Genomic DNA, 16294 nt, shown 5'->3' with positions numbered 1-16294 from the left:
AGTGCTGGTAGCCTTCCAGCAGTCGAGAGGGTAACTACCCTTCTGATTGTTTACACTTCGCTAGAAAGTTTAACTGCAGTATTCCAGCCTTCTCTGTCACTTTACTAAATATAAAAAGGCTAGCCATGAGTGCTTGCTTTAGCAGATGGAGGAATATGAGAATCCACCTGCCAGTCCGGTCTTCTATCTTAAGAGTGCAGTGGTCATGTAGAGCAAACTGTATTATGGAAAATCAAGGGTTAAGCAATAAAAGAACCTGAAGTAACTCGAGAGTAGGAGGCATGTGAAGAGCCAATCGACTTCACTAGCACTGTACACCATCAGAACACTACTGAATGGCACAATAGATCTGCTAGGCAAAACGCCTAGGCTTAGAACAGGGCAGGTTGGGCTAGAAGCATAGCTTAGCCTGAAGCCTTCCAAGATACACAAACAAAGCAAAAGGTAAAACTGTATTAAGCTAACTAGCTTAATCTTCTGGATTTCCCCCTGAAGTAAAAGTTAATTTACATTTACAATTTGAAAAATTAAGCAGTCGGCTATTGGTTGTACATAACTTTCAAGAGGAAGAACCGTTTGCGGACAAAATTCCTCAAAACAATAGAACAAAACTCAGTCTTGTGACAGCCACACTTTCACAAACTTTCTAGATCCCCTCTTACTGGCATTCATAGCAATTCTATAAGAAAATAAAATGTTCTAAAATCACAAAATGAGTAATAAGGAAAAATAAATATGACACTGGTAAAAATGATGAAAGAACTGACATATCTACACACTACACAGATATCTATGTACTTTCAGATTGACTAGCTACTCAACTAGAGGGGGAAGGCTTTTTAGAAAGAAAATTAAAATTTTCATTTTAGGGTAGATGTTGACATTTGCACAGCTTTGAGAAAAGGCAATATGAATATTGGGAGTTTACCAAATTATTATAATTTTTTAATTGATTTCTTTCAGAGAACTTGTTGGACAGGTGAAATTTGCAAGACAGAATTCCAGACAGAATTTCGTTGCAAATGTCCTCGATGGTACTGGTGCCGCAGCCCTGGAAGATATTACCATGCTTACTGCTCAATGTCTGCCCTTGGATACATATGGCTTCAACCTGGAGGTCTTCAACCAGAAGATGCTCTTCAGGAGTTGGAGTAATTACTTACATGAAGATAAGGAAAAGAAAATTTATCTATAAATAATTTCATTAAAACTGCTGGTCACTGTTAGAATGTTGATTTTGGTCGGCCTTTATCTGTAGAGGTGAGTTAGGTCTTTTCACAAAATTCTGTATAGAATGGTATAGTCTACAAAAGTTGTATGCTTGTGTGGATAGATTGAAGGTTTTGTTCAGCAGTACTTTTCATAATAGTGGATAACACTACTCAAGATTGAAGCTTCGACATATCTGATACTTAATCGGGAACTTTGCCTGTTATTGAATGGAATAGTTTTAGCATTATAAGTGCCAGCTTTTATTTCACTTAAAATTTTCTAAATATGCATCAATTATTCAAACTGAACTACTATACAGCAGCTTCAGCAATAATATCTTCAAATGTTCTATGCTGTCTCTGGTTAATAATAGGTAGTAATTGATTATGTAGTTGTAACTAATTTGAAACACAGTTTGGCATTATAAATTGTATATTTAAAGTATGTGAAATGAAAGATTTTAATATTTTAAAAATATTTATCAAATCTGAAATATGAGTAGGCTATATACATAGATGAAATGTTGTAATAAAAAATAGTTTAATATTCAAGAAATTGATAGATATACCATAAAAATTACTTCAAGTTCCTTATTAGTATTGAAAATGGTTTAGGTAGTCAGAGATGATGAAGCACAGATAGTTATGATTTTTGCTGTTATTATAGCAAAGTGTTCTGTTTACCCTGGCACATTTGATTGATGAATACACTTAATGTGACTGTCCAAGTTTTAGAGGTAGATTGTCAATTGCTGAGAGTTTTAGAAGTTAAAAGTTTAGTTACACAACAATTAATTTAGTTTTTAAGGTTAACATTGACTTCAGAATGCTAATTTGTCAAAGTAGAAACCATTAATAGCATTAAATATTTAATCTTATATTTAGTTATCAGACATGATTACCTGGAATCTTAATTATTTATTGTTATTAATTTCAATAACTTTAAGTGGCCTTACAGTTAAAGGTCTTTCAATAAAAGCTTGACTAAGGATGTTTTTAATGGCTTTGGGGCATTATTTATTAATTTGTTGTCCATGTAATTGTGGTTTCTCTACATGTAAGGTATGGAGAATTAGAATTACAGAGCAACATAGGAAAAATTATAAGATTGCACTTATAGGAATATACAGTCATGTAAAATGTTGCAAGCAAATATGATACGTGTATAAATTGGATTCTGATAAAATTCCTCCAATGTATGTTTTTTACTTGATTTTGTTTATCTAATGAGGAATTTTACTTTGACACAAGTTTTCAAACTGCTGTTCAGCCCATTTTTTTATGACTTGATAGTTATTTATTATAGAAGCTTAATTTAATTATGATAAATATAAAGCTTTTAATGAATGTGGAGAGTTGAAATGTTTCTTCCTCAATACTTACTACAGTACTAGCATTGAGATTAAAAAATATATAAATTATTAATATCCTAGGTTAAAAAATATTTACAACACTACATGACATGTACTTCCTTAAGTAACATAAAAACAAAGCTATTGACTAAATTTTAATATACTGAGAAGGTTGTATAAAAAGAGTACAATAAATATGAATACTGTAGTAGCATTTATGGTTTTATAACTTTTATTAATTAAAAATTAAGTTAATACTTTATCATTGAGAAATTATACTGTTAGTACAGTGTAAGATCAACTTTATACTGTTAGTGATTTGATACAGTGTAAGATCAATTTGATACAGTGTAAGATTAATTCTATGTATTGTCAAGTAGTAATTTTTCTAATAAAATGCACTTGGTGTACAAATTATTAATTCTTCAACATTAAATCAATTGTTTGGAATTTTTTATATGCATAAAATTTCACTAATGATGTTGAGAACTTTATTCTTGTAATGATGGAAAAAAAACAAAAAACATTTAAATGGATTCAGACCTAAGTTTGTTTTAACAAGACAATCTTTTTCTTGTGTATTTTGAGGTGCTTAAATATAGCTTATATTGGAACACTATGACAAATTTGGAAGTAATTTGTATTTTTTGTATCTTTATAAACCTGAGTTCTTTATTACAGATAAAAGTTTTCCGCATAGCTGGAATCTACCTGTAATTTTTTTGCACGAGGTTTCAACTTTTGATTGCAGGCAGGACTACTTGGGGGATCAGGTGATGGTGGGACATGTATGAGTAAAGAACATATGTTTGTATAGTTAAGAAAAATACAAATTACTTCCAAATTTGTAATTGTTCCAACAAAAATACAAACCTTCCATTCTTTACTATAGAGACTCACCCTTAGCTGGGTGGAAGTCCAAACTCCAACTGATAGGAAACTTAACCTAGGGTACAACCCTGAGCTTGATGAAGCATGAAAGGAATACCCTGACACCCCATGAAACTCTCAGCCGGAAATGTTGTACAATCTCACGGCCGGGGCAATCATGGTCCATAAGTGGAAAGCAATTACTGTAACTTGACCAGATAGAGTAAGGAGTGATATTAAATATTCCAGACCGCACAAGTAAAAATTATTCTCGCCAGTAGTCCGAGGTAGGCCAGCTTGCATTGTCAACTGGACGTTGTGTCCCAAGAGAGGGGAAGATAAAGGAAGAAAAGGCCAGCCAAACTATCCATTCATCCCAGACTAATACCAGGTAACCTCTCCCCTCAACTGACTGCTACTAGTCCTGTAAAGGAGCTGAGGTAGCTAAACCACTTGTTGAGAAGCTGCCACAGGACCCAGAGTAAAAGGTATCTAAATTTCTGTGTTTTACGTCTTTCAGGGAATGGGCGGTGAATGTTGTTTGCCTTTGCCAAATTCCTGTTAAAGTACCTGTACCATAGAGAATTTTCTTTTGAACGCTAGGGACATACAAATGCCCATAACGTCATGAGCTCTGGGTTTTATTATTATCATCATTACTTGCTAAGCTACAACCCTAGTTGGAAAAGCAGGATGCTAGCTCCAAGAGGGAAAATAGCCCAGTGAGGAAAGGAAACCAGGAAAAATTATATTTTAATTATAAAATAAATTTTTGAATATACTTACCCGGTGAATATATAATAGCTGCTGCTCCAGCGGCTCGACAGAAAACACACACAAAAACTCGCGAGCGATCGCTATGAAGGTTGCGGGTGTGCCCACCAGCGCCAACTATCGGCCAGATACCGCATATACATGTAAACAGACCCAATTTTTCTCATCCCGCTGGGTCTCTATCGGGGAGGAAGGGGGGGCCTTTAATTTATATATTCACCGGGTAAGTATATTCAAAAATTTATTTTATAATTAAAATATCATTTTTAAATATTTAACTTAGCCGGTGAATATATAATAGCTGATTCACACCCATGGTGGTGGGTAGAGACCAGAGTTAATTAAGTTTACAGCGTATAGGAAGTTGACTTAGACGATTACTCTGCCTTATTAGTCTGTCTTCCTCACGAAGCCCAGCGATTCTCTTAGGATGCTGAAAGACTCCCAGGAGCTGAAGTATTAAGGGCTGCAACCCATACAACAGGACCTCATCAAACCCCTAATCTGGGCGCTCTCAAGAAATGACTTTGACCACCCGTCAAATCAACCAGGATGCGAAAGGCTTCTTAGCCTTCCGTACAACCCAAAAAACAATATTAAAAACATTTCAAGAGACAGATTAAAAAGGATATTGGAATTAGGGTAATGTAGTGGTAGAACCCTCACCCACTACTGCACTCGCTGCAACGAATGGACCCAGTGTGTAGCAGTCCTCGTAAAGAGTCTGGACATCTTTTAAGTAAAATGACGCGAACACTGACTTGCTTCTCCAAAAAGTCGCGTCCATAATACTTTGCAGAGATTTATTTTGCCTGAAGGCCACGGAGGTTGCTATAGCTCTAACTTCGTGCGTCTTAACCTTAAGCAAACATCGGTCTTTCTCATTCAAGTGAGAATGAGCTTCTCTTTACTAAAAATCTGATAAAATATGACAAAGCATTCTTTGACATAGGCAATGATGGTTTCTTAACTGAGCACCATAATGCCTCAGATTTACCTCGTAATGACTTAGTACGAGCTAAAATAGAACTTAAGAGCTCTAACAGGACATAATACTCTTTCCAGTTCGTTGCCCACGATCTCTGATAAGCAAGGAATATCAAAAGATTTAGGCCAAGGACGAGAAGGCAGTTCATTTTTGGCCAGGAAACCAAGTTGAAGTGAACAAGTGGCTTTTTCTGTAGAAAAGCCGATGTTCTTACTGAAGGCATGAAGTTCACTGACCCTTTTAGCCGAAGCCAAGCACACTAGGAAAAGTGTGTTGAGGGTGAGATCCTTCAGGGAGGCTGAATGTAATGGCTCAAACCTGTCTGACATGAGGAACCTTAGGACCACGTCTAAGTTCCATCCAGGAGTTGCCAAACGACGTTCCTTAGAGGTCTCGAAAGACTTAAGGAGATCTTGGAGATCTTTATTGTTGGAAAGATCTAAGCCTCTATGTCGAAAGACCGAAGCCAACATGCTCCTGTAGCCCTTAATCATGGGAGCTGAAAGGGAGCGAACCTTTCTCAGATGTAAAAGAAAATCTGCGATTTGGGCTACAGAGGTACTGGACGAGGACACAGATGCTGACTTGCACCAGTCTCGAAAGACTTCCCACTTCGACTGGTATACTCTAATGGTAGAAGCTCTCCTCGCTCTTGCAATCGCACTGGCTGCCTCCTTCGAAAAGCCTCGAGCTCTTGGAAGTCTTTCGATAGTCTGAAGGAAGTCTGACGAAGAGCGGGGAGGCTTTGATGGACATTCTTTACGTGGGGCTGACGTAACAGATCTACCCTTAGAGGAAGACTTCTTGGAAAGTCTACCAGCCATTGAAGTACCTCGGTGAACCACTCTCTCGCGGGCCAGAGGGTAGCAACCAACGTCAACCTTGTCCCTTCGTGAGAGGCGAACTTCTGCAGTACCTTGTTGACTATCTTGAATGGTGGGAATGCATATAAGTCCAGAAGAGACCAATCCAGTAGAAATGCGTCTATGTGGATTGCTTCTGTATCTAGGACTGGAGAGCAATAGATTGGTAACCTTTTGGTCAACGAGGAGGCAAAGAGGTCTATGGTGGGTTGACCCCAAGTAGCCCAAAGACTCTTACCCATGTCCTTGTGGAGGGTCCATTCCGTGGGTATCACCTGACCCCTCCGACTGAGACAGTCTGCCAAGACGTTCAAGTCCCCCTGGATGAATCTCGTCAACAGGGAGATGCCTCGATTTCTTGACCATAAGAGAAGGTCCCTTGCGATCTCGAGCAGCGTGAAGGAGTGTGTGCCTCCTTGCTTGGAGATGTACGCCAAAGCTGTGGTGTTGTCTGAGTTGACCTCTACCACTTAGTTTCGAAGAAGCTTTCGAATATCATCAAGGCCAAGTGGACTGCTAATAGCTACTTGCCGTTGATGTGCATGCTCTTCTGACTTGAGGTCCACAGACGCGAGCATTCCTGACCGTCCAGGGTCGCACCCCAACCCAAATCCAACGCGTCTGAGAACAACGCGTGGTTTGGGTTCTTGACTGCTAGGGATAGTCCCTCTCTCAGACTGATATTGCTGTCCCACCATTTCAGGCATGCCTTTACTGGTTCGTAGACTGGGAATGATACCGTTTCTAACGTCTTGTTCTAGTTCCAGTGAGAGGCTAGATGGAACCGGAGAGGCAGAAGGTGTAGTCTCCCTAGTGAGACAAACTGCTCCAGGGATGAGAGAGTCCCTACGAGACTGTTCCAACTCCTGACTGAACAAACGTTTCCTTTTCAGCATTAGTTGGACTTCGAGCAGGGCTTGTTCTATTCGGTGGCAGACGGAAAAGCCCGAAAAAAACTGGACTGCGAATCTCCATCCCCAAATATAGAATAATCTGGGATGGGATCAGTTGGGACTTTTAGGTTGACCAAAAGTCCCAACTCCCTGGCCAGACTCAACGTCCAATGTAGATCCTGCAGACAGCGAAGACTGGACGATGCTCTGAGAAGCCAGTCATCCAAGTACAGGGAGGCTCGGATCCCCGATAGATGGAGGGATTTTGCCACATTCCTCATGAGCCTCGTAAACACGAGAGGAGCAGGACTGAGGCCAAAGCACAGGGCTCGAAACTGGTACCCCACATTCCTGTAAACAAACCTCAGAAACGGTTGGGAATCCGGGTGTATAGGAATGTGGAAGTATGCCTCCTGAAGGTCGAGAGAGACCATCCAGTCGCCTTCCATTAATGCTGTCAAGACAGCCTGGTAGACTTCATCGTGAAGTTTGTCTTGACAATGAACACATTGAGCGCACTTGCCTCTTACGTACTCCTGCAGTGAACATGGCTGCCAGATCATTGGAGCCATCCCTGAGGGACTTGTTCCTGCAGAGAACGTGGCTGTCAGATCATGGAGCCATCCCTGAAAGCCTTGTTTATGCATGACATAATTGTACAGCAAAACTTCAAACGCTCGAAAAAACTCCTAACAGGAGATGATCTAGCTCTGAAGTCGACCATAAAATCTTGGAGCGTCTCATGGCCAGGCGCCAGGGAGAGTCTATGAGGTTTGAGAAGTCTATCTGGGCAGAGGCAGGAACTCCCAAGCCAAGAACTTCTCCCGTGTCATATCAGACTCTCGCTCTATAAGCCAGCTTAAAAGTAGGGAAAGCAAAGGCTGTCTCCCCCAAACTCCTCCTGGTGATAAACCAGTCGCCTAGCAAACGTAAAGCTCTCTTAGAAGAGCGAGAGAGCACTAGCTTATAAAACAACGGCTTCGAAGTAGCTAGGCCTAGTGTAAACTCTGACGTTTAGGCGAACGAGGAGCAGCAGTTACAAAAAAATCCGGACAAAGATCCTTAAAAATCAGCATGATTTATTTAAAGTCCATAGAGGGCTGAGCAGCTTTAGGTTCCTCTCCGTCTGACAGAGTCCTCAAGGGAATATCAGTAGGAGGGGGAACAGCAACTTCCTCATCTGAAGGAACCTTGTCCGACAATAGCCGAGTCTCAACCAAGGGAGAGACCTGCCGTGGTGGCAATGCTTGACAAGCAGAGTCCACACGCAAAGGAGCAACAGTAGCAGTCAAGGACGCTATGTCATGTAACTGCTTAAAGGACTGAACAGCAACAACAACAGGTGCGGGAGGACGCTCGACGTCAACTCGAGACTGCCTTGACTGCCTAGATTGAGCAGTCAAAACAACTCTTGACTGCGGTGCTTGACGCTCAACGTCAAAACAAGTCAACTTCGCTGGTTGGCAAACGTCCTGAACGTCAACAAGAGCATGCGGCAGCGGCTGAACGTCCACAAGCGGCTGAAAGTCAACACTGGACTGCATCGAGTGAGGCTCTACAAAACGTGACTGATGTGACTTTGTAACGTCAATGTCAACAGGACGTAGCAAAGGTTCGTTTGGGCGGCTGACGGCCAGGATCTCGATCAGCTAAGCGGCGAGGATCATCGTGAACCTGCTCAGCAGAATAGTCCTCCATAAGAGAGGCAAACTTATTCTGCATGTCTTGCCGTACAACCCATTTAGGATCAACGGGAATGGTTGCGGTAAGAGACGAGGGGGGTAACGTCTGTGACTGCAAAACCTTGCCTACAAAAAGACTCTCGGAGCCTGTGTTACGCTTTTGTTTAGGCGGAGAGCAGTCTTCCGATGACTGCATAGGGTCAGAGCTGTCCTAATAGTTAAAAACCAGGACGCTGGACCTGTCCTGAAAGGACTGACTTTCGCTTAAAGGGCCTCGAAACCTTGTTCCACGGTTTCTTATGCGAAAAGCCTTCGGATGACGAGGAGAAAATCGTCTCGCTCGTCTTATGGTAGGGGCGGTGTTGATGAGACACGCCTGAAACCATAGAGGGAACGTCTGTTCGCTGATCAAGTCCTCTCGAACCCATAAGTCGTACGACATTACTTCTTCCCTGGGCTTGGGAGCTTGCAAGAGGTCTCGGACTAGGCGAACGACAGGCACGAACAGACGAACCCTCGGTCACAACACTGATAACACTTTGCGCAAATATCACTTTATCACTACGATTTTCTGTTTTGCACTTATTTCACTGAAATCGAATTTTTTAACAATTTACATTAGATATGAATAAAACTGATTTCTACCTGAAGCACGCAATTCTACCCTCATCAAAAGGTTATAATTGCAAAATCAGTCGTATAATGTAAGCACATTAATACAAGCAAAAAACAGTAAACATATTTTAAGATAAAAAGATCAGTGGCTGGGAAGGAGACTAAACACTAGTTCATTCAAAACTACGTTTTCAATCTCTCACCGTAAAGTGCCTTGGGAAGAGAATAAAAACTAAAAACGTTTTATCCTTTCTCCCGTACAGAGACTAGGGACGAGAGTAACTCGAGAACAACGTTACTCGCTTGGGACGAGAATAAAGATCGGAACGTTCTCTCTCCTCTCTCTCTCTCCGTCTCTATCTCTCTCTCTCTTTCTCTCTTGATTTCGCACCGAAGAGAAGAGCCCACTTACGTTTCGTCAATAAACAGGTTATTTGACCAAAGGAAAAAAAAAAAACTGAAAGGTTTTTCAATTAAAAAAGGGATTTTGACGTAGGAAAAATCTATTTCTGGGCGAGGGACCTGTGCCGCCCAGTGAATAAGCTCCTGTTAGCACTTATTCTTAGGTAATTTACTGCTAAATATACCAGAGAAAAAATGTAAAGGAGTGCTAGGTTAACTAGCTCGCTCACCTATTGGTGTCGGTATAAAATTGGGCGTATAATCCAGAGGTCCCGCACTATTTAGATTCATCCACGACAAAGACCCCAATAGAGGAGAGCCGTTCAACCTCACTCGGCACCAGCAACTCTGCATCCGCTCAGAACCCAACTCCTTAGCACCCAAAGTTTGGGGACTCCAAGGGAGAGGAGCTGGGAGGGTTCACTGGGCGGCACAGGTCCCTCGCCCAGAAATAGATTTTTCCTACGTCAAAATCCCTTTTCTGGGCTTGAACCTGTGCCGGCCAGTGAATATATACAAGAGAAATGTCACCAAACTTGCAAAATAAAGGAAAAACATAAACATAAGGGAAATACAAGTTGCTTTAATCAGAGATGAGTGCCAAAAACAGCTATAAGGGTATCTTAAAAAGAACATAAATCCACTTGGTAGAACAATTGACCAAAAAAGGTAAGGTATAATAATGCCGTGAGTGATGATATATACAGATACTCAGGAGTCAAAAATTTACAAATATAATAATAGTAATCAGGTGCGAAACCAACGAATACAAATAGGGTATAAATGAGGCAGGTAAGGGGGAGAGATAAAATAACAAGGAATTAACATATTAGTTACCTGGGGGTAACTACGCTCCCTGCAGCTACTGTAGGAAATTTAAGGGCTTCCAAATGTTTAAGGTAGTGTTTCTTGAACACTGAGGGTGACTTCCACCCTGTATACCTGGAAAGATCCGTAAAATTCATGTGGTGAAAAAAGTTCACCGAAGTAGCAACCGCTCTGATATCATGTGCAAGAGGAAAAGAGTCAGGGCTAGCTTGTTTAATAAAATACAGAATTTGTTGCCTGATCCCTTTAATGGTAATGGTACCGCCTTGTTCTCTAATGAATAGAGGCCCCGAGGAGTTAGAGGAGGTCCGGGATAAATAAGACCTAAGAGTAGTAACAGGGCACAGAGACGGATCTTGCGTGAGGGGAACAATTTTCCAGGAGGACCATCTGTTCTGAGGGTCTTCGTTCTTAGCTAAAAAGAATTTGTTAGGCGAAAGAAGGACCTCTCCCGAAGGAAGGAACTCAATATGACCCAGGTCTCTTGACAAAGCTGCCAGTTCAGAAATTCTTGCCCCGGAAGCCAAACTCACCAGGAAAAGTGTTTTCCTGAGAAGGGGAATGTAATCACAAGAACTGTTAATGGTATCAGAAGCCAATTTGAGTACATCATTAAGGAACCAGGTAACCGGGGTAGGACGAGTAACCGGTTTCAGTCTGGCACAGGCTTTCGGAATTGAAGCTAACACAGAGTCGGTTAAGTCTATGTTAAAACTCACTAGGAATATCTTTTTCAAGGCAGATTTAATAGTGGTGATAGTATTGGCTGCCAGACCTGATTCTAATAAAGTTCTAAAGAAAGTGACTGTAAGGTTCAAGTTCATACAGTGTACGTCTAACTCTATCAAAAATTTAGCCAACTTTTTAACCGCAGAATCATATTGGCGGATGGTGGAATCCCGTTTATCTGATTCTAGGAACAGGGTGTTTTGAGGATCGATATTGGCACCATGCATGGCCGCAAACTTCATGAAGTCCATAAAGTTAGGGCGCTCTGAATGTTTGAGAAAGCGTACACAACGCGTCTTTGTACTATCTGAGACAGAACCGGATTGGGTATCGGGTGAGGATGTAGTCTCAACTCTCGCAGGAGAGGATACCAATTGCTCTTGGGCCAGTTGGGTGCGACCAAGGCTACTCGTCCCTTGAAGGATCTCAGCTTGTCTAGGACTTTCAGTAAAAGATTCACCGGGGGAAAGAGATAAATCCTTTCCCAGATGTCCCAATTCTGTGACATAGCGTCTGTGGCGTAGGCCTGAGGGTCTAGATTGGGAGCCACATATACTCTCAACTTGTGGTTGGACTCCGTGGCGAAGAGATCCACTTGGAGACCCGGAACCCGGGAGAGAATCCACCGGAATGACTTTAGATCGAGTGACCATTCCGATTCTAGAGGGGAGGTCCGGGACAAGGCGTCTGCCACTACGTTCCGGACTCCCGCCAGGTGGACAGCTGAAAGATGCCAACGGTTCGAGGCTGCTAGGGAGAATATGGCTACTAGAACATGGTTCAGAGGCCCTGATTTTGATCCGCCTCTGTTGAGGCAGCGGACCACCACTTCGCTGTCGAGAACCAGACGAAGGTGTTGTCTCTTGGGTGAAGCAAGACGTTTCAGGGTTAGAAGAACTGCCATGGCCTCCAGCACATTGATGTGAAATTGGCGGAATAAGGGAGACCAAAGACCTTGAACTTTCCTGAGCTGAGAATAGCCTCCCCAACCTGATAGGGATGCGTCCGTGTGAATGATTAACTTCGGAGGCGGAAATCGAAGGGGAACTGACTTTGACAGATTGTTGGCCCTTGTCCAAGGTAGAAGTCTTTCCCTGAGAATGGGAGGAAGGCGGACTTTCCTGTCCCGGAGCTTCCGGTTCGCCCTCGAACGCCAGACACGATTGATATCTTTCAATTTTGCCTTCAGAAGTAGATCCGTCACTGAAGCAAATTGAAGGGACCCTAGGATCCTCTCTTGGAGTCGTCTGGAACTTACTTTGTCTTTGAGAAAGCGTTTGGTGTTCATTGCAATCTCTAACCTCTTGGGTTTGGGAAGACACAGAGTATGAGATATAAGATCCCATTGCAGGCCGAGCCATTGGAACTTTGATTTCGGAAGAAGACGGGACTTCTTGAAGTTGATCTGGAAGCCTAGAGATTGAAGGTATTGGATGACTCTGTGAGTGGCTTTTAGGCAATTTTGGGAGGTGTCTGACCAAATGAGCCAGTCGTCCAGATAGGCTACTACTTGAATCCCTTGATTTCTGAGTTCCTGAACAGCAACTTCTGCTAACTTTGTGAAGATCCTTGGGGCGATGTTGAGCCCAAAGGGCATCACCTTGAAGGAGTAATTTTTGTCCCCTAGGCGGAAGCCTAGATACGGACGGAAGTGTCTCGCTATCGGGACGTGATAATAGGCGTCTGTAAGATCGATAGAGGTGGTGACGGCCCCACGGGGAAGTAAGGTCCGCACCTGCGAGACGGTAAACATTCGAAACTTGTCGCATTGAATGGACAAGTTGAGAAGGGATAGGTCTAGAATCACTCTTCTCTTGTCCGAATCCTTCTTCGGGACACTGAACAGCCGACCCTGAAACTTCAGGTGTTTCGTTTCTTGTATGGCGTTCTTTTGTAACAGGTCCTGGACAAATTCGACTAGGTCCGGAGTGGAATGTTGATGAAATCTGTTCGGAGGTGGAGGTCCTTGAATCCAACTCCACCCCAGTCCCTTGGAGATGATACTGAAAGCCCAGGGACTGAACCTCCATTTGTTGCGGAAGGCATAAAGCCTCCCCCCTACCCGCTGCACCTCAGTATTGGTTTGAGGAGTTGCCTCCACGTCCGCCTCAGAAGTTCTTTCCCTTGCGAAAGAATCTACCTCTACCTCTGTTCTGGTTTGAACCACGATGGTAGCCTCTACCTCTGTTATACCTCTGGGAAGAGCCTTGAGCCTCATAAGACTGGTTAAAGGCTGGAGAGGTGGTGGAGGCACCGGAAAGCTGGCTCTTAGGGAGCAGAACGGTGACATAGTCGTCCGATGAAGGAGCCCGAGAGGTGGAAGGCTGTGCAGGAGCAGCAGGAGATGGAGGAAGAGGCTGACGGAAAACAGACGAACTACTCTGCTGTTGCCGGAACTGGGTGGAGGTATACGGGCGGAGCTTCTTCCTACCCCGGGCTTGGTAATTTGCGGGATCATATTTCCGCTTAGGAGTCAAACCCCAACGGGTTTTAAGGCTCTGATTAACCCTAGTAGCCTCTGCCAAGACTTCCTCCACAAGATCCTCAGGGAAAAGATTTGAACCCCAGCAAGAGGACCGGATAAGTTTATTAGGCTCGTGCCTAATAGTCGCCTCAGCCAGGACGTGTTTGCGGCACCTACGTTTGGCAATAGCAAAGTCATATAGATCGAAATATAACGACTGCAAAGTAGCCTTATTGAGAGACTTAAAGATACTCTCAGTATCATAAGTTAAGGCTATCGACTCCGTAGACGTGGCCAAGTTCAAAGTTCGACCAACACGTAGGCGGGAACCATACTCCTGTTTAATAAGGGATTCCGGGAGACGGGGAAGCCGTTCGCTAAACATTACCGACGCACAGTCGGCTGTTAGCTTGCCAGAAGTAAAGGTGGTATGGACATTGTCCCAACACTCATTACCTGAAGGAAGAAGGAGGGAGATCGGGTCTACCTCTCGGATGGGAGGCAAGGGCTTCTCCTCCAGAGCATATTGAAAAGCCAGTTCTGCAACCTTATTGACGCATGGAGTCACGGTATTCTTGTCCATTAAGAACATTGTGAACGAACTTTTATGAGGCGTCAACATGGTATTGGTGCAACCAATATCATTCAGAAACCTAGCCCAAACAGATTGGGCTTGTTCCTTTGGGAAAATGACAGTCTCTTTGGGGACCTTATCCAGCCGAACCAGAGCTTCCTCGGTAAGCCTGGCATAACCATGAAATGGAAATGCGAGACCAGGAGGAAAGAATTCAAAGTCCTCTAGGGGATGAGTGCCAAGACCTTCCAATGTTAACATCCCGTCTGAAAATGGGGAATGAAGAGCAATGCGCCAAGGGTTATTCTTGGTAAACGGCGGAAGCTTAGAGGCATCCGGGATGAGAGAGCTTTGAACTCGCTCCGGAGCACCCTGCTCTAATACCCCAAGTCTCTGACCAATGTTAGAGAACATCGTGTCCATCTTGGCCTGCATTTCCGACACCAACTTAGCTTGCATCTCCGACACAATGCGAAGCATGGCTGATTCGGAAAGGCCCGGATTAGGAGCAGAAGTGGCGGATTGTACTCCCGGGTCGTGAGACTTAGAGGAGGAGCCGGAAGCCTTAGATGACGGGTTCGTATTAGACTTGGAACTATGGGAAGCCTTGTGGGGCTTACGAGCTTTTGGCAAAGTCCTAGATATAGACTTATCTTTGGGGGGAACCGGGTGTGATCGGTGAGACGAATCACGGTCCCCAGAAAGACCATGGAAAGAAGAGAGATCAGATGAAGAAGAAAGAGCGGGGCTGAGGATAGGAATCTCAGTGCCGGTAACACCTGCCTCACTTACCACCCTACCTGCATCCGGATCATCCAACAACATAGGTTCGACGTCCAAGTTCATGGAGGCAACATTGTCTTCCAGATCTCCGGGGGCATCCAACGGATCTTGTTCCTGGTCTATGAATCCCGCAATAGTGGCATCAATGTGGGCAATGATGGGTGCCGCAACATGCCTAGCCACAGCGGCTGAAGACTTGGCATTAGGGTAGATCATTGCACAGTAGTCTTCAGACAGGACGTAAGGCTGTTTAGATTTGACGTTTCTGGCAAATCCCCTAACCCACACTTTCAGTGTGGCCCGAGCCGCAGTCTTCTGCTCCGGGGATGCCTGAAATAATAGTGGGAATTATAAAAAGGAAGATTCCCGGTGGTCCTTCAAGGCCATAGAAATCTTACTAAATAGTGTATGTATACCAAAAAAGGTAAAATAATTAGAAAGGCAACATAGCCAACGGGACTCACCGAATCAGATCCGAGGGTGGTGATGAGGTCAAAACAGACCATACAGTTATCAGGGTGCCAGACCACTATGTCCTCCAGCTGAACTCCGCAGAGGGCGTGAGACCTACATACGGTATGGCCACAAGGCTGATGAAGAACAGCCGCACAGGCCGTCGTCTGACAATGCACCATCTATAAAAAGAATAGTATATGAGAAACTGTAATTCTCTTAAGTAGGGGCGGGTCCAGAGGACCCGGGACTAACATAAGTCTAACTTAAGACTAGAGCTTAACTGTAATACTCTTAAGTAGGGGCGGGTCCGGAGGACCCGGGCCTAAACATAAGTCTAACTTAAGACTAGAGCTTAACTGTAATACTCTTAAGTAGGGGCGGGTCCGGAGGACCCGGGCCTAAACATAAGTCTAACTTAAGACTAGAGTATAGCTATCCATTCCGGTCGAGCCGGGATCATAAAAAAGGATGCAACAACAAAGAATTAAGACACATGGTGTCTGATTTCCCGGAGCGAGGTTAAGCCCCGGGCCGGGAAATAAAGGTAAGAATTAAGACACATGGTGTCTGATTTCCCGGAGCGAGGTTAAGCCCCGGGCCGGGAAATAAAGGTATATCCATAAACCAATACATATAGGAACTCCGGGATAGTAATCTGTCATATATAATCCTATATAATCATAGGAACTGTTATAAATTAATAGGGGGGTGGAACTGTAGATAAGAACCGCCAACCGAACCCGGAGGGTTTTGTATAACATAATAAAATTGTGATAGGTGAATATAAAATAGGGTGCACCGGGATCCTAC

General features: G+C 43.5%; 1 protein-coding gene across 3 annotated transcripts in view; it reads left to right on the top strand.

The window, feature by feature from the left end:
- Window positions 1-2977, top strand: part of LOC137657888 (uncharacterized) — a 60631-nt gene extending 57654 nt beyond the window's left edge. For all 3 annotated transcript variants that reach the window (XM_068392522.1, XM_068392530.1, XM_068392514.1), the window contains exon 3: window positions 964-2977. In XM_068392522.1, coding sequence (XP_068248623.1) covers window positions 964-1155 — 192 coding nt within the window. In that variant the 3' untranslated portion in view covers window positions 1156-2977. The remainder of the gene's footprint in view (window positions 1-963) is intronic.
- The last annotated feature ends 13317 nt before the right edge of the window (window positions 2978-16294 follow it).

Source organism: Palaemon carinicauda, chromosome 1 (genome assembly GCF_036898095.1).
Source record: "Palaemon carinicauda isolate YSFRI2023 chromosome 1, ASM3689809v2, whole genome shotgun sequence".
In the NCBI taxonomy this organism is placed as follows: Eukaryota; Metazoa; Arthropoda; class Malacostraca; order Decapoda; family Palaemonidae; genus Palaemon; species Palaemon carinicauda.
Note: the sequence above shows the minus strand (reverse complement) of the source record. Positions and strands in the feature narration are given on the sequence as shown.